Genomic DNA, 23,714 nt, shown 5'->3' on the forward strand with positions numbered 1-23,714 from the left:
ACGAGAGATTCAATTGAGTCTCCCGTGGAAAACCAAATTGATTTGCAAATGAGTGTATTTCTCAAAGACAATACAGAGGTGTTTAAATTCCACTTTCTCCTCGGAAATTTACAAACGAAGATCACAATTACCCTCTATGGGTTTAAGTACCGCGCGATGTTGGAACCTTTTGCCTTTTCGAGTACCTAGCTTCGATAACTTGTTTATTTTTTCGCTTTTTTTTAATTTATTCTAGCGTATTATGCTTGACACATGGTGTCGTGAGCTTCCTTTTAACCTGTGGAAATCACAGGAAATGAGCTACTGTCACCAGACATATACTCTAGGGATCAGTGGTTAGCCATTGCGTGCTCCTTAGTTCGTTTTCCTTATGAATGTCTTGCTATTTGAATGCTCAAATAAGTGAATTCCCGTATGCTTTCTGATCTCTGTGAGTGTACGCGGCCAACAAATCTTGGCGAGCTCCTTGCATTCTGAATTCTCTTCTTTTTTGAAAAAAGAACGAATAGAGATAACGCACTGTGTTCGTTTTCTAGCTGAGTGTGGGTAATTCAAACTCACAACCCATCATTCGTAAGAGTTAGGAAGCTAAGCTAACCAAAAAGACCACTGAGCTAAACTTTAACACGGATCTAGTAGGCCGATCGGAAGAGGTCTTGCTGACTTGTTCTCTGTCTGCCTGAAGAAGCCTTTGTGTTAAAAGCGAAAAGCTTCGCAGTTCTAAAACTACTTATTTTGTACCAAGACCTTCTCATCTGCATACCAATTTGGTTTTGACGGGAGATTAACTCGGAACGCATCTGTATCTCTCAGCTATGATGCTTTTAAGCAATCTAATGTGCTGCACCATGCCGACATTTGAGAAATCACGATACATTGCGTAGACTCATTGAAGACATCATAACTGAGAGATTCAGCTGAGTTCTGTGTGAGTTTCCCCTCAAACCCGAATTCATTTGGGGATGAATGTACTAGTCAAATTTCGTGCAATTTGGGTTCAAACATAGGCTTGAAGGAAACTCGAGGACTGGACCCAAAACAGAAGGGCGAAACCGGTCGTGGGATCTCGAAGAGTTTTCAGCAATCCTATGGGTAGTGTATTGCGTCTTTACAAAAGCTTAGTTTGAAAACCAGTGTGGGTGTATAATTTTGTCTTGGAATGTATAAACGATAAGAACATTACATGTTTGGCCGACAAGGTGCAGCAATGTTAGTCACCGAATCACGTGACTGTTTCTGCTGTCGTGAAATCCTTACGGAATAATTCTTGCACGAACGGGGAGTTCTTCTCAATGCAAATATTCGCTATTGAATTCTGTTTGATGACGGGGTAGACTTAAGGATGCAGTTCAAAGATATTCGCCAGATAAACTCAGCTGAAAACTAATTTGGCTCTCACTGGAGACTCGATGGAATCAAAACTGAGTCTTTCGCCAAGTGTGTTGCATGAAGGCTTTCTGGTAAATGAAAGGTGGAACACGCTCAAGTCTCTCGTAAAAACCAGAATAGCTTACAAATGAGTACATCTCTTAGACTGTGTACAATTTGGGTTCAGGTAGAACAAAAACTTGACGAAAACTCGGAAAATGCGTGTAACTGATGAGCCTCAAGAAAGGCGAAGCCGGTCATGGGCTGTCGATGAGTTCTTAGCAACCTTACGAGTTGTATATTCCGTCAACTGCAAAGATATTATCAGTTTGGTTTTTATGGTAGATGAAAAACTTATCATCGTAAGACTAATATATGACGAACCAGTTCATCGCTAGGTAAATTTTTCATCGGCCAGTTTGATGCCTGATCAATTGTTCCTCAGACAAAACTACGAGAGTGCAAAAACTATTGGCCATTGTGTTTTACGTCACACGAAGATGGATCAGTTATAGCTATACCGTTGGGTAGCCTGTATTGTGCGCCTACGATATCCTGGAATTTGTAAGCCAAACGAATCAGGATTACCGAGTACTACCACCCAAGTAGGCACCGAAAAAATGAGAAAGTACACAAAGTGCCTAGTAAGCCTGATGTTATCAGTGGGTGGCCAGGGCCGTCATTCATGTAGTCGGTGTATGTATACCGCTCAGTATCACCTCAGTGGAAGCCAGACTGACTACGACCTTTCGTCATTCATGGCGAGTCTGTCTATTCAGCGCGGTTAAACCCGCGAAGCTTCATCCTCTTGTGTATATCGGATTAAAAATAAGTACGAATGCTGACTAGTTTGTAACATGGCTGTGACCAGTTGGCCTGTCTTTTTAATGTACAATGCTAAAGAAGTGACATCTGAGTGAGTAATAAATTGGTCGCCATCAATTCCTTGAGGTTTTTTCCTCAGAGGTTAACTGATCTGGCTTACGGTGATAACTTGGTAGATTAGTTGTCTGCTTGTGCGGTGGGAAGGGGTTGGGGAGGGACATTGGTGGACGCTGAACTCCGCGGGTAAATGATACTTCCCGGTTGCCCAGGCCGAGGAAGGGGGTTTGGTTGAGGTACCCCACCTTGAGCCTTCGACTCAAAAGTCTGACCCACAAGGCAGTGGGATGACGTAGGGTTTTGTTCGGGGACCCTGACCCTAGCCTCTGACTCAAAAGTCTGACCCACGAGGCAGTGGGAGAGTGTGGGGTTTTGTTCGGGGACCCTGACCCTAGCCTCTGACTCAAAAGTCTGACCCACGAGGCAGTGGGAGAGTGTGGGGTTTTGTTCGGGGACCCTGACCCTAGCCTCTGACTCAAAAGTCTGACCCACGAGGCAGTGGGAGAATATAGGGTTTTCTTTGGGGACCCTGCCCGGAGCCGATGACTCAATAGTCTGACCTGCTCGGCTGCAGGGGGTTGGCCTAACCCGAGGGCGCAGGGAATAAGGCATTACTGTCTCATTCCTGATGCGGCTGCGCACAGCAGGTGCCTTTTGAGCAGCACCGGGCTCTTTGGTTTTAAAAGTATTTCGACCGTATTGGATAATGCGCCGGCGGTCACGGTCAACCGTTGGGCGATCGGAGTGTGCGGTTTTTGGGGCCGACCTTTTCTAACCCGTCCTTCCTCGGGGGAAGGCAGCATCGCTGCTTCCATAAATATGGACATGCTGGTCGCCTGGGGGAAGCACCTTACTGACTTCACACTCCTGTAGCAGAGGACAGTACGACTTTACCCCCCAGACCGCCTCGTAGCATGATTACCCGTAGTACGGGGTCTCGCTGCTCTCGGTCTAGCTGCTTCCCTTTGGCCTTCCTGGCATGGTTGTACCTTGTGGGACGAAGTTCCAGCCAGTGTAGCCCGTGGGATCATTGAAGCACTCAAGCCCGACCACCACGTTAAGGTGGCAGCTTTAGGTCGGGATTAGTTGTCTGAGTGCAACAGAACGGCCAAACAGTGGGGAGTGAACCTCTCACGGGCTTCACTTGGTGACAGTCACCCGTACTTGACCCAGTCCCATCTAGTAGTGCCAACTGAGTCCCAGCAACTACTAATTTGTATGCCGAACTGCATTCTAAATCTTCCGTTAAACCCCCCTGTTGTGTCCAGGGTCTGCCACTTTGTTTGGAAACTAGAAAAACTCTTGACCAACGTGGTAAGTAGTGTCTTCCATCGGGAAAGTATTAGAAGGAGCAGTTCCAAACGTAACAGGACTACATAACAGCCAATGGAATAACCACTTTCGTTGAGACAGATTTCACTGGTTGTTCTTCACTTGCCTTTGACAGATGAGTTGTAGTCTTAGTATCAGTTTTTGACCCGCTTGTGCGCGACAGTGCTCGATAGATCAGCCGGTTCGCACGTTCATTGACTTTTCTGGTTTGGCCAAGCACCCCAGGTTATCAATCGGCTATCCGGACCGGGGGTCACGGTAATAAAAAGGCATTAGGGAGACTGTGGTTCACAACAAGTTGGCGACGGAACACTTGGAAATCGAACTCCACAATGCTACCTTCACATGAAGAACTGATTTTTTTATTTTTCAACAGCAGCAGGCAAACTTTGAGGAGTCTCAGTTGAGTTCAGTCGAGGCATTGCCTCGATATCTCGAAAATCGTGCTAACTGGAACCTGAGGCGGCCTTCGTTTGCCACATTCAGTTGGAGTATATCATACAGGCGAGATCCAGCTTTAGTCTCCCATTAAAACCAAGTTTGCGAGCGATTGCATTTCGTTAAGATTCGGTGTTCCAAATCATAAATTGGCTTAAAACTCAAATATACATCCAGGGCTGTTAGTGCAGAGGTCACTCATCATCAGTGGGTCAATTACGAGTTTTCTCAGCATTTAACGAATGCATTCATCAAAACAAACAGAGAGTGAACATTTGCATTGAAAATGGCACTTGTTACCTCAGGAATGGTGAAAGTTCAGCTGCTTTTTTCTTGTCAAAAATTGTCATCTCCGAATGCACAACACAAGGAATCTTTCGAAATTTCTGACTGCTGCACTGCCGAACATAGTCCCAAAAGGACGACACTTTATCATTTCGTCGTGGTCGACTCATTGCACGCCGGTTTATCGCGGCCTAGTTTATCGTTAGCCAATCTACCGCGCAACAGTTCATTGCCTGACCGACGTATCCCAAGCAAATTGGTCTTCTAGTTCATCTCCGTACTAAGTTGCCGCTGAATTGTACTAGTTTGTTGCTCGGTCTGTTTATCACCAGCCCAACTAACTTATCGCAAGTTGATTTCATTCTCAGTTACTTCACAGCTCTGAATATTTCAACGTCAACAAATTAGCAGACTGATTCAGGCAGGAACGATTAATCACTTGTGAATTCAGCCGAAGTAACCGTGGAGCGCAGCGGGTCATGAATGGATTTTGTGTGGGATGACGAAATAAGTAGTATGAATCGAGACTGAATTATAGTAGTAGTGGTATAAAATACCGTTTAAAAAATTAGTAACAAATGCTAATTGAAAACCGAAGTCAAGTAATTTGATAAAATTCTGGAATAACAAGATCTGTAAAAATTTTTGCAGTCATATTGTGCTCTCTAAGCTTGGTTCGGTTTAGGAGAAATCACCTCAACGAATTGACAGAGTGATGTCGTATGCGCACTGTGCAAGCGAATAAATCCCCAAGTGACGTGTGTTCACACATTCACACAAGTCCACAATTGTAGCTGTAGGTGACGAATTCCTGAGCGAATAATTCCACGCCAGACCCAAAACCGGCTTATCCTAACAACTAACCAAGCACTGTCACTCAAGATTTACCTCTGGTCGAACTCAGCGCGTTCTGGTGACTAAACGGTATGTGGTACGAATGACAGTTAGGTCGTTACTACTCCCAAACATATGAGTACTCAGCTAAACAATCATGAATATACGGAACTGTTTTAGTTGGAATATCGCTGTCTTCCAAATGTTCACATGACGCTCAAAGCATCTGGTAACAACACTAACACCCTCGGTCCAGATCGTCTAAACACGGAATATGTTTGTGTGAGTTTCCGACTAAATTATGGCCAAGAAGGCCGGATTATTTTGGAGGCGTAACTGTTTACGTAGGTGGACCTTTTTGGTTGGTCCTCTCTCTGGGGCAAATTCACTGTTTTTGCCAGATTCGTATCCACCTAACTCTCCTCTGAATCGTATTCTTCATGTCGCAAAGCGAGTATCCTGGCTAGTCCGAGGAACTGTGATCTGGGGGTTTTTTCTCTTTCAACAGCTGCGCAACTCCAAGTTGATTAATATGGTTGCCTGTCCCGACGTCATAATTCAGGTGCACACGGTTCGCATTGGCCAACTGGTGTCAAATACACTCAATGGCAAGTCAATTTGGTTTTTACGAGAGACTCAGATGAATTGTTCCATGAATATCGTAAACGATAGATTTAGTCGAGTACCTCGTGAAAACCAATTTGATTTTTAAATGAGTGTATTCCTCGAACACAGTCTAACTTGGGTTCAAGTAGAACATAAGGTTGACGGAACCTCGGGGACTGCGCCTACCTGATGAGCCCGAAACAGAAGGGCGAAACCGGTCGTCGTCTATCGATGAGTTTCAGTAACCTTGTGAGTAGTCACCTTTATGGTGTCACCGGCGTGTCATATGACGCATTTCCAACTAGGGCGTGGTCATGAGCAGGACTGCTGATGAGGTAAAGTGAGATCGAAACCTCAGTTTGCCCTTTTTCTGACCCAAGAAGGCCAGCACGAATGGCAAACTAAGTCGATATTCATTCGAGTCTCCCGTTGGCGCCAAGTTGATTTATAGATGAGTCTATAACTCTATTAAAGACCACCTCTTCCCCGTTTCTTGACACAACCATGTCAGGACTGCCTAAACTTCGGTAATTTGAACATAAATCCGAACAAGGACCAAATAATGAAATAAATTACTCTAAATAGCAATTAAAAGGATTATTGATCTCTGAGAAGAAAACAAAACTTCACTTTTATGATAATTTATGGTCAACAAGGTGGAATTTTCTTGAGGATTTCTCACAAAGAATAGCGATTTCGACATCTTTTTCCAATGAAGTATTACTGTACATCCAGTCCATTGAATGCTGATGCTTCTCTAGTACCATCATCTTATTTGTGTTTGTTTGGTATGGAACTTCTTCAGCTCTGAAACTTTTGAGAGCCAAGATTCAGAAGTATCGATTAAGTTACTCGATTGATCGCGTCCAACCTATCGATAAATATTCTATTTCTGGGATCTGTAACAACCAAACTGTACAAAAAACCCACGATTTTTCTCTGTTCACACCAATCTCAGGACACACCTTTAAAACATGATGTCCTTGGACATGGTGTGACCTATACCGTAAATCAGCTGTATACAAATCGATTTCCGTACCATTGGTCACTGGCGCTTCGTGTGAACAGGTATCAGATGATCGCATATGTTTCGGTGTTACGCTGACAGCTCACTTATGCTAGGGACTCACAGTCTGAGTTTTCTTCATTGTCGCCTACCTTGAATGACGCACATGATTGGCTACACGTTACGATTCAGAACAAAGTGAAAAACTCACTTACTGATCCACCCATCCACTAAGATAAATAAATCTACAACGTGCATTGTCCTAACTAGACCTGGTCGCATCCACCAACACGACAAATTCTATCGTGTCAAATGAAGCAATAAATCACATTCTATTCGATCGACTTTCTGTGTTCACGTCTGCACACTTGGCTTGTTATTGTTGACCAGAGATTTCGTGAACAGATTTGTTCAGCTAGTGAATACCGTTCGTTATCTCACCCGTAACTAAGGCCGACGGGATTGCATACATTAAATTCGACGCACACGTACCACGTCGTCACGCGCACATTTATCGCAAATGCGAAGCGCACGTGGGACTGTTACCAATGATCGTACAGGCGCTCCACAGCGTAACAATTTATACCGCTTGGAACTAGGATATCCGAGTAGGTACCATGCTAACAGTCTTACTAAGATATCGCAGTGGTTGGTGTAAGAGTAGATGAAGGAGTAGAATGGAGGCTTTCGAGTCCCCGACTGCTTGGTGATGCTTCACGAAGTAGATGCCAAAGCAAGTTACTGTGTACAAGACGCTACTAGATGACAAAGGCTACAAAAATTATCTGTTTTTGACGACTATTTACCGTAAGCACTTCGATGGACATTTTCTTGTTATTTTCTGGAGAAAAGACAAGTCCAGTCACATTACCCACTCCGATCAATCTCGGTTATGAACCAAGATAGCAAGTTGGAATGCGTGTTTTTAGAATGAAACGTGCCCTGCAATGAGTGTCTGACTGCAGTGAACACGGAATTATAGCGGTGCGTTCAGAACCCTTCCAAAAGACTTGAAATGAAGCCTCTAGGGTTGCTTTTCTCGCTGAAAATTAGACCAGCTTGAGATGGAACGTAAGGTAGGACGATTTGTCATCTAAACATACAATTCCTCCCTGTGTCTGATGACACGATCATCATCATCATCATCATCATCATCATCATCATTCTCACCGGCGGTCTTGATGTCCAATTCTTCAATTATTGGGGTTCCTGATAAGAAACCCTCAGTGACACATAGATTCGACAATACCGGATATCAAAAGGAATCATTGGGTTCGAATGTCTGTAGTACTATTTACACGCAAGTAAGCAAAGTTACACAACATAACTCAACTGTTCGTGGCGTCAACACGTAGACAAGCCTGTCACTGACAGGTGCAGTGCAGTGACCAGGTCCGCAGACCAAACAACAGGGAGTGGAATGTTAGCTCTTTAGTGCGGGTTGCGGTCGTTCCCTTCCGAGAACAGCCTCGTGATCCTGATTGGCAGTGCGATCGCACGGAACCCATGACAAAACGAGTCAGGGCAGGCTCAGCAAACGGGGCACGTACCTAGGTCAGTTTCACACATTTACACACACACACATGCTAGTATATCGGCGGCAAGCTTAAAGGCCGCTACATATGGGCAAAACAAGTGGAGATCAAAAGGACATGTACAGAGTACGCAAGCGCATGGGGGATTCACCATGAGGTCAGGTTAGATCCAATAAGGAATGTAGAACTCTCCAGGCAGTACTCTTCACTCTGCTTTGGTCAACCGATGACACCTGTTGAAACGTTATCCATACATATGGACTCTCTTCCCATCTAATCAGCTAAAAATTGCATTGTTTTTTTTGTTCTCAGCCTCTGCTGGATCAACTGGAATCGAGCATGAATGACTCCGAGGATAACGGATGGAAGTCGGTCAGGTGCCTGCCAGTTAACCGCCTCAATACAGCCCCAAAGCAAGTCTACTCTGTGAGTAGTTTTAACCTGCCACCAGTCGGATCAAACCTGCTATCGATTGAATGTGATGTTCTTACTGAAAGTCGTTTGGCACCAGCAAATCGCCAGATCGTGTGGGTAGCGCCGCAGTCTGCAGAGCAGAACAGTTCAAAGCAAGAATTGCTTTGGAAGATTGATCCATTGCCATTTGGCCCTGATTTTAACGGCACTCGATCAACGGAGCCAAATAACTTGTTTCTGCGTCTCATTCCCGGTCAGTCTGGTTTTTCCGTCCTCTACTGGACCAACCACGAAGTGGGTGGCTCGCCCGAGTGTGCTTGGGAGCAATTATCTCCGTTTGAAGGAAGGAAGTACCGCATGAAGATTAGCTTAACTCGCTGGACAGATAAATGGCACTGTCAACTAAACCACAGTGAAAAGTCGGTTTCCGTATTCGGGCGACTACAGTTTGGTTATGGGGCTTTTCACAAAGTCCTTCGAATTTATGCGGCCAGTTCATTGTCTGGAAAGCCACAAATTGAAGGGTTTCATGGAAACGTATTTCAGCCAATTAGACTGAACTGTACGCACTCATTCGAAGAAGAGTCGATATGGAAAGAAGTTGGCCTCAACAGTTTGCCAAGCTATAACTGGACTGTACAGTATGGTCATTCGACAAGATATTACGAAGGAAATTACGTCTGGTTAGAACCAATGAGCAAGAAATATGAGATGTGTACACGGCTATATGACTACGATCTCATTGCAAATACCTCCTCGCAACAGACAGCTGAATATCACCCGGAAGAATTGCTTCTTTTGAACGTGCAACAGCCAAACATTACAGATACTGTAACAATTATACCTCGTGGAAGGTCTACTAAGTTCCGACAAAAAGCTCTTATCATTCGGGGTTACCCTGTGAAGGTCACATGTCTAATCGATTCCGGACTGTTACCCCCCATCCAATCGCCACTTTCCACTCAGTTATGGCCATCGGTAGATGTCACATTTGAAACCATTGCGAAAAAGGATTCGGAAACCACATGGATTTTGACGCCATTATCTCGGGGAGTTCAAAGGGTACTGGAAACATGGAACGTAACAGACAGAGATCAGCATCACATCAGTTGTAGCTTCAATGGAAGTCAGGTGGATTTAGACATCAGTATTGAACGTCCGATCTCACCGGAAATCCTTTTACCCAACAAAACTTCAGTCCTAATGGACGGGGCAGTTAGTGTCCTTGCATGCTCCGCAACAGGTGTACCGGCTCCTGACCTCGCGTGGGAAATGTTGAATAGTAACATAGGCGTGCAGAACACATTCGTTGTAAAAGAATGCAAAGCCAGGAATGTTTTCGAAAACCTCACTTTGTGCAATCTGACCACGAGTGTGGAACTGTCGAATTCATCATTCCGATGCAACGCTACAAATGTTGCCGGGACTAAGTTTCGTACAGTGAGTGTCGTTCGTAGTCTACCACGCGTGGCTGTCAGTGGTCTTCGTGGAAGTAGTGTACTATATCTGTTTGTCGGTTTTTCGGCCATAGTCGCAGTTATTTTGGGTGTTGCGACAGCATGGTATTACCGTTCAGCTAGGACAGCGCTAAAACATGGAACCGTTTTAAAACGGACCCCGAATATACTGTATAAAGAACCGGTGGAATACAAGAAGGGTAAAAAGGTATCGATCAGTTTTCAAAAAGACCAAACTCCAGTGATGCATGCTCTTTCTAGTCTGCTAGGCTCTTTCGAGGCTGCCTCCTATTGGGCAATTCCACAATGCTGCCTACAAACGTCCTCATTTCGAATCGGTCTAGGCCACTATGGACAAATTAGCAAAGGATGGCTCTCTCCCGCATTCTTGAGGACCTATCGCCAGTCTGGGAACACGATTAATTCTGATGACAGTTTAGTTGCTGTTGCTATCAAGTCAGCTTCGGAGGAGGCCAGCAGTCTGACATGCCTATTAAACGAAATGTCTGTACTGTCTAACTTGAGCCAAAACAAGAATGTGGCTCAAATGATAGGAGTATTGATTGGAACACAGACGGACCTGAGCGATACTCTGCTGATACTTGAATATTGCTCACACAAAAGCCTGAACGAATTTCTCCGCGACAGTGTTGACCGACTGAAGAATCATGAGCGTAGACAAAAATCAAGTGTTAACTCCTATGATTCTGGAGTTCACAGCTTGACTGAAGCAGATGTGGGTGGGAGGCCTGATAGCGAAAATGGAGAATCCAAAATTCCACGAAACGACCCTGGCCTAACATCTCCGAAAGTATTGTCTAACTGGAGAGCGGTGTCAGCAGGAACGGAACAGCACATCACTCTGTTTGACCTATACTACTTTGCACACGGTATAGCCAGTGGGGTGGTCTACCTGGCTTCGGAAGGTGTAATTCACAGAGATTTGGCGACGCGGAACATCCTGATTGACCAGTTCCTGACTCCAAAAATTTCTGATTTTGGGCTGGCGGTTCGAATCAATGCAGCATCAGCAACAACAACTGTCGGCCAACGGGACGATTCATACAGAATTATTTCGCCTAGAAAACAACTTCCTTTCAGGATACTCCCACCGGAAGCATTGGGGGAGCAAATGTTTTATTTGGCATCGGACATTTGGGAATTCTCGCTGCTGTTGTGGCAGATGTTTCACCTGGAAGTAAAACAGCCATTCTCTCAGGTGAGTACTGCGACAGAGTTACTTGAACTAATCACAGCCGATTCGAATTCGTCCTACCCTAAACACCCTCCATCACTGGACCGTCCAAGACTCGTGCATGATGAACTGTGGAATCTGATGTGCCAGGCCTGGGAAGTGGACTATAGGTTACGTCCGACGGCTGAAGACTTCAAACACCTCATTGAAGACTGGCTAAACGCTTTGCGTGTTTCATCTGAAGAAAATTCACATGCGTCACACTATTCTCCTATAACCTACGCAGAGATCATTCAGTCAAACGGGGTCGAGCCAACCGTCACGTAGGCCGCAGTTTTCCCATTTTCTCATTGCCATATTGTATACAGCTGACGTGTAAACACTGCTTTTTATCATATCCGTTCACTGGTTATACGTATGAGGTGCAACGCAGTCTTGTTACATTCACGGTGGGTCCGAGCTGAGGTCTGACTATGCATTTTTAACAGCGTACAGCTACTGAGAAAATCTGAGTAGTCAAAGATAGCGATCAATTAATTGTCAGTTGATAGCAGGTCTCCAAATGGGGGTTGGCAAAAGTGCACCTAGGGTGAACACTATTTTAGGACGCACCTCATGTCTCATGAGGTAAGTGAACAACTTAATCCTGAAGTCACTGTGACGATTTGGAGGGTGGAGTATTTCCTGGCTGTCAAAAAACGGGCCGACGGGAGTCACATGCTTTCAAGGTCAAATTTTGGCGAGTTCCGAGCTTTGGAACCACCACGCCGAAATGAAGTCCACGGTGAAGTGGAATTCGAGAAACGTATCTTTAAACTATTGACCCGAAAGTCAGATTTGTGGGCCATGAAGTCAGATGAGTGACCTCTGTTTTGCGGCCAACTCCTTCGCAGACCAAATCGAGTTGAGTTGTTTCATAACTTTCCTTTGGAGGTAAAATTTCGGATCACGTATTCGGCTTCCGATAGCTTTTGCGATTGATAACTGGCTAAATCCCTTCACTCGTTGTAGGTTCCTACGATGCATGAACTTTGTCAAGGACAGGACAAATTTCAATGGCATGTGGTGTAGTTGCATGAAATCGGGCCCCTTCTAAACACTACTCGTGAGCACCTGAGCACACTTGCGCACATTCTTTTGATAAGCACTTTATCGTAGGACCAGTGATGACGCCCACTGAAAGCCCATTAATAAACACACGCAGAAGCTCGTTGTAAACTTTGGTGGGTAATACCTCAAATGAAGCTGGTCTGTTTGAAGTAAACCAAGAATAGTGGCTTTGAAATCATACCAAAACTGTGTCTTATTCGTCTGGTAGCTAGCTCAGTAACAGAGTCTCTCTCAAACAAAAGTCCAGGGGAAGTGCATATTTATCGTTCTATCAGTACACCCCAAGGTTCTGGCTCAGTAGCAAGCTTCCTATTATTGCGGTCTGAATGGAAGCTTCTCAGCACGTTGGTTGGACCGAAATTATAATCAACAAGCAAAAAGGTATTGTATATTCAGTGGGTGTACAGAGTAAATTGGTCAGAGACCATGCTTAGCGCTTGGGTTTCAAATTTTTCAAGAAAAGTTCTGTCACAAGAAGGCCTATTGGGGGTGAAAACTTACCAATCAGGGCATGCCTTCGTTTGGTCCGTAGCCCGCACGTGACACATCCGTCCAATTGACGTGATGTTCAGGTATTGGGGCAGCTTATCTCCGGACACCAACAGAAGCGATTGACGCGCTGCTGCACAGCTAACGGATAGGATGCATATCGGGATGTCGGCAATGGTTAAAGTTTCCGTTCGGAGATAAATAACTGATGTTTCCTGACGAGAGATCGGCTTTTCACGACCATGGCGGTTTTTCCTTTAGGCGGATGCAGATCGGTTAACGTCCGTAAAATAGCTCTTAATGTGGCGTCCATCACTATGTGGCTGAAGGAGCGTGAAGCATACACGCGGTGGTAGAAAGCCATGAAGCCAGTAGCATCATTTATTACGTGAATATAGGAACTCGTCCATGACACAGTTTAGAGCTACAACTATTTTCGTTAGAATTGGTGAAAATGGTAGTTTGGATAAACCGTTCTTTGAAGCGATGGACAAGTGGGAAGAACCGATACTTCTGATTGTCACCCCAACTCTCAAATTCATTCGGTACTTTATCTAGCCAATATGATTTGTTGACAATGGCCCGATGGACTGGTGGTTTGACTGACTGCAGTATCGCGATTGTAACCCCACGAATATTCGAGAAACAACAGTAGCGTTTTTCTAAAATTCAAGCTATTCCGTCATATACAAGATTAGAGAAGATACTCAACCGGAGAGCGCTCTGCTGGTGGAAAAGGCAAGTTATAGATTAACCGAAAGAACCAACATTATGGGTCTTCTTTCCACGTCAGAGTCAAAATACCACCTTTTGAAGCCTTAAAGTCCATACAGATTTGAAGAACGCAGTGCGCCCAAAGACTTGGAAACACTGGATATCATCGCATTCTGTCTTGATGATCGATATCACACCAAATCACAACTTGGCTCACTGAAGCCTGTGACAGAACAGTTAGTAACCCCAAAGATCGAGAGATATGGTTGAATTTATAAACGTGTTCAACACGCCAGACACTCCTTATTCGCATGTCCTCTCAATGTTTCCCTGAACGACTACACTGAGATTTATCCCGATATCACCATAGTTCCCCAGCGCAGCGCGAACACGTTCACTCGTTCAGATGTGCGAATTCAGATGTGTCCGGCTCACGCTGGTGGAATAGTGGTAACACGTTCGCCTCGCATGTCAGGTGTCCGGAATTCAAACCCCGGCACGGCCGTTGGATATGCACTGCTGATGAGCTCTAAGAAGAGCAAAGCTCAAGTCCAGTGCTTCCCCCCTTTGGTGTGGATTCACCAGAATAATTGCGTCAGGACATTGAGACGACTGTTCAAAACGATAGTGATGTGAAACTGAAGTCTTATCTTTATTTTCAATGAGGATGTAAGATGCCATTTCCAAGTTTGTCTACCCGCTGATGGTGCAACCATAAGCAGTCCATCTATCCAAACTTTACATGATATATTCATGACAGAGCCAAAATCCGAGTGGCCTCACAAATGCTTCCTAACTGACAGTTTTGTCGTCGCTCTGGCCAAAAAAATGCCTTTAGGCCGCACTCGTCTGTAGCCCCTCCTTTTTTGCCACTAACAAGTGCAGCTGTTCGTTTCATCAGCCTTTATGATCATCACAACGACCGCGAGACCGCATTATTAGTTAGTCTGTCTCGATGCTTCCTGGATTTCACGATTTGGTCAAAACTACTAGTAAAAAAGATCTTAGTCAGATATTGCGTCCGCTCAGGTAACAGCAACAACAGTACTTTGCACAGATAAAAGTCAAACAAGCATAGTAAAACAGTACAGAAAACGCTAGTGCATACACGGCAGAGTCTAACCCCTCGAATTCGGTCCAGAGGGAGTTGAGAGACAGATAGAAATGAAACAGCAACTATTCATTGCGGGTCTGCTAGTTCACATCCGCGACGAACCTATCACGAACAGCTGAACCAAAAAACAGACCTGGGGACTCGAAACACGGAAGTTGCGCAAACCCGTCTTATTCAACCTTTGAAATGAATTCAACTACGAAGAGGAATGGGTAGAACATGAGAAATTATTGAATCATAGCACTTTTGCTAGAGTTCTGTGATCAACCTATTACTCCCCCTCAGTGCGTCTGTTGCTTGGTTGAGCATTTCCTTACAAGATCACTCATGGAATAAAGGTTACGACCACAACAGTCCCCAAACATGAGCACGAGTTCGGACCCATCACATGAGCGTACGATGAACCGTTTCTTAAGAGATTTTGACGTTCTAGTGGCCAACGTCAACTAGATGCACGTCAGTCTTCCTTGTTGATTTTTTATGGTTTCTGTCACTCCCTTCTCAGGCGATATGTAATCGTTTACCCAGCCGAGGTAATTTTGTTCATCGTGCCACTTCGAACTTGCATGTAGTAAATACAACTACACAACTAGACCTGCAGAAAGTTATGTAATGGATCAGGCAGTTATATGGATGGTATTTAAGGAGACCGCATGTACTGCGTTCACCGGGCCCTAAAAATGATTATGTGGTCACTCACAGCAACACAAACTGAAAAAAAGTTAACCCAATTATACTGAGAAATCAAGAATGACGCCGCCTTAGTTCCGTTGTCCACAGTGACCATAAAACAGATTGGTTCTTTCAAAATTTCAATCACTAATGAATTTATCTGAGAAAAATTAAAAAACAAGCACAAATTGTATCAACTACGTATGGGCCGTAACAAGGAGGTCGATAGGCAATGTTTCATATATTTTACGTTACTTAATTTCAATAAGTAGCACGTAATAATTGAGACATTAGCGCGGCTATTCCAGCCGATCCTAGGACTGGGAATATCCAGAAGTCATGATTATTTTGAATGAACTTCCGCTGTACGAATTGACTCTTTTGCGAACAGCAGGTATTCTTGATAACTCGTAAATCATACTGGTTAGAATGAGGGTCCTAATGACTACGCGCTGTCCTGCTTCACTTCATCAACCAATGTCAATTAATTGACCAAAACCAAACTGAAAAGTTGCATGCTCCATCGGTAAACAGAATGTCGTACCATAAGACGTATCAAGTGATTTTGATGTGTTGTTGCGTCCAAACTGCAGGGTATCTGGCCCAACTTGGCTAGGTGAGGCTGAACTTTCAGACCTCACGATGAACCTAAGCAAAAAGTCAGCGCACATCTCAGACTGTAAAACGACAGGTTGCATAGACACTGAAACAGGTGGCCACTTACAGAAACCGATCAAACATTTTACAAGGTTCAGGAATGGGGTGAAACTTCTGTAAACTTTGACTCAATTGGGAGGTTTCAGCAGAGAAACAGTGAAGCTCCATTCGTTGAGACTAAATTTACTCGTTATTACAACGAGGATCGTAGGAAACGATCCAACAATACTCATGAAAGAAATTTGACGGAGTAGTCCGAAGAGAGTGGCTCGAGCGTAGGGCATTGCATTGTACAGGAACCGCAGTGGCCTTTTTGCCGGTTCAGTTTTACATGAGGCCTGCTGTTGCTCAGCAAATTCGGTTCATATGCGAATACAGGAGGCCTGCTGTTGCTCAGCAAATTCGGTTCATATGCGAAAAGCTCTCAAACAAGTGGCCGATCGGGGAGACTCAACTCTCGTCTTGGTAGACACTCATTCGCATACTAATTTGATTTCCACGGCAGAGCCTACTAAATCCCAGCTGAATGGCCCATTTGCAGTGTTCATCGACTAAAGTTGCTTCACCAAGACCTCCTGATGTCTCAGTTGGGAAGATATATTTGGTATACTCGTATTGCACTGCAAACCAAATTGGTTTGCAAATGAGTGTATTTCGCTAAGATATATTTGGATCCTCATCAATCCTATGGGTAGCATTAAGGGCTCATATGTTCGTTCACCCGTCGGGTGCTCAAGGTTAAACGTTCTCCTTCCTGGACTTATACATGCCAAACACGGGAACACCGCAAGCATCCGGTCTACATATTTCGTAAAATACATTGGTCGCGTGATGCAACGTATACGGAAAGTGATCGAGGTCACCTTTGAATTTCTCCACTCCAGTCTTACTGACAATACTCACATTTCCATAACGTCATTCCCTCAAGCTGCTGTCGGCTGGATTAAGGTTAGGCTGATATTTGATACAGAGAGAACTTTCACAGGATTATGTTGCTCGTTGGAAAAGGACGAAACTTTCCCAAGGTCACTCCCACTGGGTTGTATGTGAAATGTGCGAGACTCGTGGACTCTTTTGATGCCACGATGCTTGGTGCTCAGTGCTTGATCACAGTTACGCTCCAAATATCTGCAACAGAATTAGTCGTTTGAGTCGACTGAAGAATCCAGATCATCCGTAGTGAGCAGAAGAGCTGTTCGTGTACGGTGACACCAGAACGAGCAAAGCATACACCACGGCAACACTTGTTCTACCGAAACTTTGGTGAACAAGTTTCCAGTCATTCTCCTGCTTCAGTATCGAGAAAATCGAGAGTTTGCAGCCGAATCTGCATACCAACGCAAGCTGGAATTGCTGAGAGCCAGGCTAATCAGGTGACCTTCAATGATTACAGATAGTCCTATCTGGACTGCTTTTGAAAGGACATGGAAAAAAGAAGGGTAGTTATATAGCCGAGGGCAAAAAATGTTCATGGCTCCATTTTCTTGGCACGAAAACACGCTGAAGTTGAAACAGATGAAAAATATCGTCAGTTTTGATGGACTGACTCTGTCCGTCTTCCCACAGAGGTCACGTGGGAGAAATAGCAGCTGAACCGCACATGAACCACAGTATTTAACTAAATAAATCATTGATTGCCGCACATTCCCTGCCCTACTCTATGGAGTAAACCTATCCGAGACCGCTGAGACATAATCCCAAGGCTAAAGCGCCAATGTTTGGTGACGAGTACTAAAGGACGTCGAATTATCTTAAATATCCTAGTTCCTTGCATTAGGCTTGTGCTGGCCTCAATGGCTTTTCACCGTACGACGTGATGTCTTAGGATTCTGGTGAGATCAAATTTGATCGTATATTGATTGTTTCCAGTAATCCATTGGGCCACGTTGAGTTGCGCGCGAAACCCCAAAAGTCGAATCGTTCAATTGAAGGTCTATCCACAAATCTTGGGAATACACCGGCTTCAAGGCCGCGGTTCAGGAACCGTCGATCGACTCCAAAAGGGATCCTGTACAAACAGTTAGGTAGGAAACATTACGCCTACCCAAAGTTCGCAACGACTCAAGACGAAGTGGCCACAAGACGGCGAAGCCCACGTGGCTGATTTGAACTAGCCTCGCGATGACAAGGTCAGGGAGCGGTTTACACTCAAATCAAAACAAGAATGGTGGTACAGGCACAAAACGGAAATAACAAAACGCCGAATCACGTTGTATCCAGTATGGATACAAGGAAAGAATCAACGCATAGATTCAACACTGTTAGGACAGATGTACACCGAAAAAACTCAGAGCCGAATGGGAACGCAGCCAATTCAAACAAACAGTTAAGGTTTTCATGGGTTATGTACAAGTAAACAGTTTCACACGCTCAACTAGTTATTGCAAGGACATTGCTTAAAACCTGTTGGTTATCAGGTAAGTTTATTTCATACTTGATGGTGGTGGAAATCACTCGATAAATGATGCTGGGAATTCATCCGAAGAAATTTAACGCATGGGATGTATGTGTATTTACAGGTGAGGCAGTCAAGCCTCAATAGATTGTCTGGAGGGAGAACATACTGACACAGGTACATTATGCTTCGGTCTTATAGACAGATTCACTGACCCTCTTGAGGTTTGTACCTTAAACTATGGCCGATAGATGACGCTATAGTCAATTCTCCAGCGGAGCGACCACTAGCTTCCCGTGAATCTAAAACAATCCGTTTGTATCTTTTAAGATGCACCCAATTACTCGTGCCAGTCAACTGAATTGTGTCTCTAATCGGAAGATGAACGCTTCTTCGTCTTTTCAAATTAAAAACTCTAAGAGTACAGTTGTTTCTAGCCCATTCTAAATTGCATCCTACTTCACTCTGGAAATTTAACTTGGCAGTATGATTAATCTACCCGATTCAAATATCACACGAACAAGTTTTATCACCACTTTGTCCTTCACACAGTCTGGGTGGTGGTGACCGGGAAAGCAGACTGATCAAGACGTTCCCCTCCAACGACGCACAGCTATTTCTTTTTTCGACAAATTTCAAAGCATGACACTAATACTAATGATGATCAATCGCATATGTCTGATTCGGAGCGGAACATACAAGACATGCGTGAAAGTAGGACCAGGGGTGACAGACCAGTCGCAGTTGGAGCGACGGTTGTGGCAACAGCAGCGGCGGCGGCATCAGCAGCAGTAACCGAACCTCGTCGAGACTAAAATATGGCACCAGCTGTTCCTAATTGCCAGGGCAACGACTATATGGGTTTAAAAAGAGTACGGCAAGGCGCTGTATGTCACATAAGCACGCGTAAACGCGCTGGACTCGTTGTAACACTGGTTTCTCTGTAGCTTGCTGACAGTAAAATGACAGGCGACGATCGTGAGTTTTGGCTCTCGGACCGACCCTTGTTCGTGCGCGTGTTTGGTGCCATTTGTAAACAGACACACACACACACACACACACGGGGAATATCCAAACATACAGTCATATATGTCATTGTGCTTGTCATGGGCACTTCACACCTAAGGCACAACAGCGGACACATACACGCGTAAACGGTCGTAATTTGTCAACAAGCGAGAGTATAAATAACGAGTGGTACTCTATGGGGGGGATAGTTAAAGTTATAGCTGTACCCATCATCATCACCACCACCTCCTGGAACGCTAGTTTGTTGTAACACAGGTATCTTTCAATGGGGTGGGGTGATACTGGCATTTGTCAAAACTTTGCGTTGCTAAGTGTGAAGGGTGTGGATCTTTACAAAGGCAAATTTGCTTGTTCAACCCAGCGGTGTTGACAGGCCTTCCCATCATTCTTGTTTCGCGTTTCTACTTTGCACATAGCGTTGCTGTTCTCCCGTTTATTCTCTGTGTTAATCTCTCATGAAACATTCACTTTTAACTAGCTGTATTTTTCTTCTCTTTTCTTCGGGGAAAAAGCTGAATTTTGAAGATGATTTTTCGTGACCTTTTGGAAATTGTAAAATCTCAAACGGGTTGCTTTCCGGATTGAAGAGGTAGAATCTAGTCGGGTTTTAAATAACACGATTAAAATTAGAGATACTAAAGCAGGCGTTTTGTTGCAAAACTTGAGGCTAAAAGCCTCGCAACCGGTAATCGCACATGCTAACAATCGATACTGGTCCGGATAACTGTGACCGCGGTATGGTACCGTTGAAATGAACACTTTCAGCAGAGTAAAGCCCGAGAAGGATATCCCGCAGTTACCTTCCACCATAAAAGCCACTGATAACGGGAGGGTTTCTATTGATCGTATAATGGAACACTACAGAGGTGAAAAACTCTCGAAGCACACCGACAGTAGTAGTCTTTGGCACAAGTCTCTTCTTTCCAGAAGATCTGCTATAGCCCACTTTACGGAACAGTGCAAACTGCTCCAATCATTAGAGGAATTCTGTATTTCTGTCGAACTGTCGAGCAATCCTTAAAAATTCGCACATGGTTGTAAATAGTGGTCCATGGGGACAATGGGGAAACCGCATTTATAGCATGACAGTTTCTGTTTTTTAGTTTAAGCAATATGAACAAAATCTCTATCCCTCAAAACCCCAAAACTGCAACCAAAATATTGCCCAATGGGTTTCATGCTACTTGACTGGAAAGTTCTGACTGGCGGGTCAATCGATCAACCAGGACAGTCACTGGGTCGTCGTTCAATGAGTCGGGCACACCAATCACATCGCTCAAGCGTGAACACGTTCGCCTGTTCAGTAGCAAAAATTCAGATGTGTCCAACGTGCTGTGGTGGAGTAGGGGTTACACGCTCGCCTCGCATGTCAGATGTCCGGGGTTCAAATCCCGGCACGGCCATTGGATATGCACTGCTGATGAGCTCTAGTAAGGGCGAAACTCGAGTCCAGTGCTTCCCTTTGACGTGGACTCACCGAAATACTTACGCCAGATCACGAGGATGACCGTTCAAACTAGAATGGGGTGGCTATGAACATAAGCAATATTCCTTGAGTTACTTACCGAATGGCAATGAACCTATCTACCATCGAAACTATAAGAAGACATACAGGGACGCGCGTGATGCCTTTGAAAACTTATCAAGATGATATAAACCCGACCACTTTGGAAACAGATAGACCAGAAATAGTGCAATGATCTCATGGCACCTCCCGAAAATAAGTGCTTGCTTTTTCCCCTAATCCAGGGAGTATTAGAGTGTGGAGATACCATCGAAGATAGAATGGATGAATTGACTTTAAATTCCCTGGAGGCTGATCAGGATTTAACAATGTCTCACTACTGTCCTCACCGTTTTCGGGGCCCATCAATGAAGACCTAGTTCCCTAACCTCAAAAAGTCCTTTTTTATTTGAGTATGGAACTTAGTAATTGAGGTGAAAATGAGATGCACTTGAGATAAACAACCCATATCTGAGTCAATTACTGACACCGACGCTCCAAAACTAAACACCCTCAAAACAAAGAGCCTGTCTTTGCAATGTTTTTTTATCCGGAAGGACGGGTTCGAACTTGGAATATGTCCGCAGTATGTCTCCTGAAATGAAGACAGAGAATTTTCACAAAAGAAACTACTCACAAGGTTGCCGAAAACTCTTCGACAGCCCAGGACCGGTTTCGCCCTTCTGTTTCGGGCTCATCAGGTAGGCGCAGTCCCAGAGTTTCCGTCAAACTTATGTTCTACTTGAACCCAAATTGGACTGTCTTCGAGAAATACACTCATTTGCAAATCAATTTGGTTTTCACGAGAGACTCAACTGAAAATATACTACGATATGTCGAATATTGTGCCAACTTAAGCATGAGGCGGCCTGTGTGAACGATGTCACCAATCGAGGTGACATCGTCAGTGCCACTCAACCCTGCACTGACGAAGTCACCTCGATTGGTGATGAAACGTTTGCAATCCAACTGCCAAGCTCGGCGAACAGACCAACAACCAAGCAACGCCCCCGAGCTACCTACATTCTACAACATTGCTAACATTCAGTCGTAAGATATCACAAACGAGATGTTCAGTTGAGTCTCTCGTGAAAACCAAATTGGTTTGCAAATGAGTGCAATTCTCCAAGACAGTGACTGTGATATGTCGTCCAACCCATACTAAAACAACACTTAGTTCTACAACAGATACACTCATTTGTATATCGGTTTGGTTTTTGCAGGGAGACTCGCCTGAATCTCAGATGAACAGATCGTTTACGATATCCTTGAACTGAATGTGCTGCACAAAAACGGCCTTTTGTTTCATTTAGTACGATACTTGAGGTATCGCAGTATATATTTTCGTGAACGAAACGATTCATAAGCTTGGTGAAAACTCCTCGACACTCCGCGATCGTTTTGCATATCTTCCCCGAGTTTTCGTCAACCTTATGTTCTACCTGAACTCAAGTTTCACAAATGTATTTGTCGGGTCTCGTCTAATTTGGATCCAAGCAGAAAATCGGGGATCGCGCCTTTCGGATGAGCCTCGAAAAGCGCGAAACCGGTCGTGTGTTGTCGGAGTTTTTTTTCAGCACCCTCATAATTAGTCTCGTTCATGAAAACAAAACTAGTTCTGACAGTCAAACTCTATAAACCAGCTTAGTTTCTGCCACAACTTTCCATTCCCACATGCAACTCTCGGTTTTATTATTACTGTAAGGTAGTATTTCTTGTGTCTGCGAGCATTCCTCGACATGTGTGAGTTTGCATGCCATTCTAAGTTCACTCTGAGGATAGTACCTTCGTTTGCGAACACACTGTGCGCTTGGTCGTTTTGAAAACACGCATTACGATCACGTTTTACATCAAACAATGTTACAGCTGAACGATTATTATTAGGTGTTGAATAAATGGTTGAACCAAACCATATGGATAATGTGTACACGTTTGTACATACTCTGATGATTCAGTTCGGAAATGGTAAGTACCTGACTCTTCCTTCTGTCTTTATCATTCGCGATCACAAAAGGACGCAGTCGAAACCAGAATATGTTGCTGAATCCAGTCTAGATCGGAATACCGTTATAGCGGATTGCACCAACGGATGTCGTGTGGTTTGGACGTGATTTGTTTTAAACAGTTACCCATCAGCCAAATTGATATATCGGTGTACTTTGAATGCGCACCTGAGTTATCGTCTGATCAAAACTCCCCTATTGATTGAAACAGATGCTCTGTCGATCACACCAACCAAACGAATAAAGTTGCACGAAATGTTTACTGGAGAAAACAGTCCGAACTCACTCTTNAAAACTCCCCTATTGATTGAAACAGATGCTCTGTCGATCACACCAACCAAACGAATAAAGTTGCACGAAATGTTTACTGGAGAAAACAGTGCGAACTCCCTCTTTCCTATTGAAAATGAATATTTGAAAGCTTGATGGTCTACGAATAAGCCGATCCATTCCTGCAGACAGTCAATTCATGACCCAGTGGAAGTGCGAAGCTGGATCCAGTCACCTGACTATCCCATCAAGGGATTTAATGGACTGCAGAATCAAGAGGACAAAGGTCCTGCTAGGTGAGTCTAAGAAGTCTAGTTCGAAGCTCACTGGGTTCCAACGAACCATGACAGTCAGTCAGCAAGCCACAAGTCATCATCATCATCATCATCATCATCATCATCATCA

General features: G+C 44.4%; 2 protein-coding genes across 2 annotated transcripts in view; one reads left to right on the plus strand and one right to left on the minus strand.

The window, feature by feature from the left end:
• Positions 1-11,778, plus strand: part of T265_00506 (hypothetical protein) — a gene marked incomplete at both ends in the record, with an annotated part of 16,787 nt that extends 5,009 nt beyond the window's left edge. Inside the window, one exon of the mRNA XM_009164310.1 lies at positions 8,599-11,778. Coding sequence (XP_009162574.1) covers positions 8,599-11,679 — 3,081 coding nt within the window. The remainder of the gene's footprint in view (positions 1-8,598) is intronic.
• A 2,281-nt stretch (positions 11,779-14,059) lies between these two features.
• Positions 14,060-23,714, minus strand: part of T265_12569 (hypothetical protein) — a gene marked incomplete at both ends in the record, with an annotated part of 12,378 nt that continues 2,723 nt past the window's right edge. Inside the window, 6 exon segments of the mRNA XM_009164393.1 lie at positions 14,060-14,194; positions 14,248-14,358; positions 20,717-20,864; positions 20,886-20,959; positions 21,841-22,055; positions 22,060-22,197. Coding sequence (XP_009162657.1) covers positions 14,060-14,194; positions 14,248-14,358; positions 20,717-20,864; positions 20,886-20,959; positions 21,841-22,055; positions 22,060-22,197 — 821 coding nt within the window.

The sequence above is a fragment of the Opisthorchis viverrini genome, assembly GCF_000715545.1.
Source record: "Opisthorchis viverrini unplaced genomic scaffold opera_v5_5, whole genome shotgun sequence".
Classification (NCBI taxonomy): Eukaryota; Metazoa; Platyhelminthes; class Trematoda; order Opisthorchiida; family Opisthorchiidae; genus Opisthorchis; species Opisthorchis viverrini.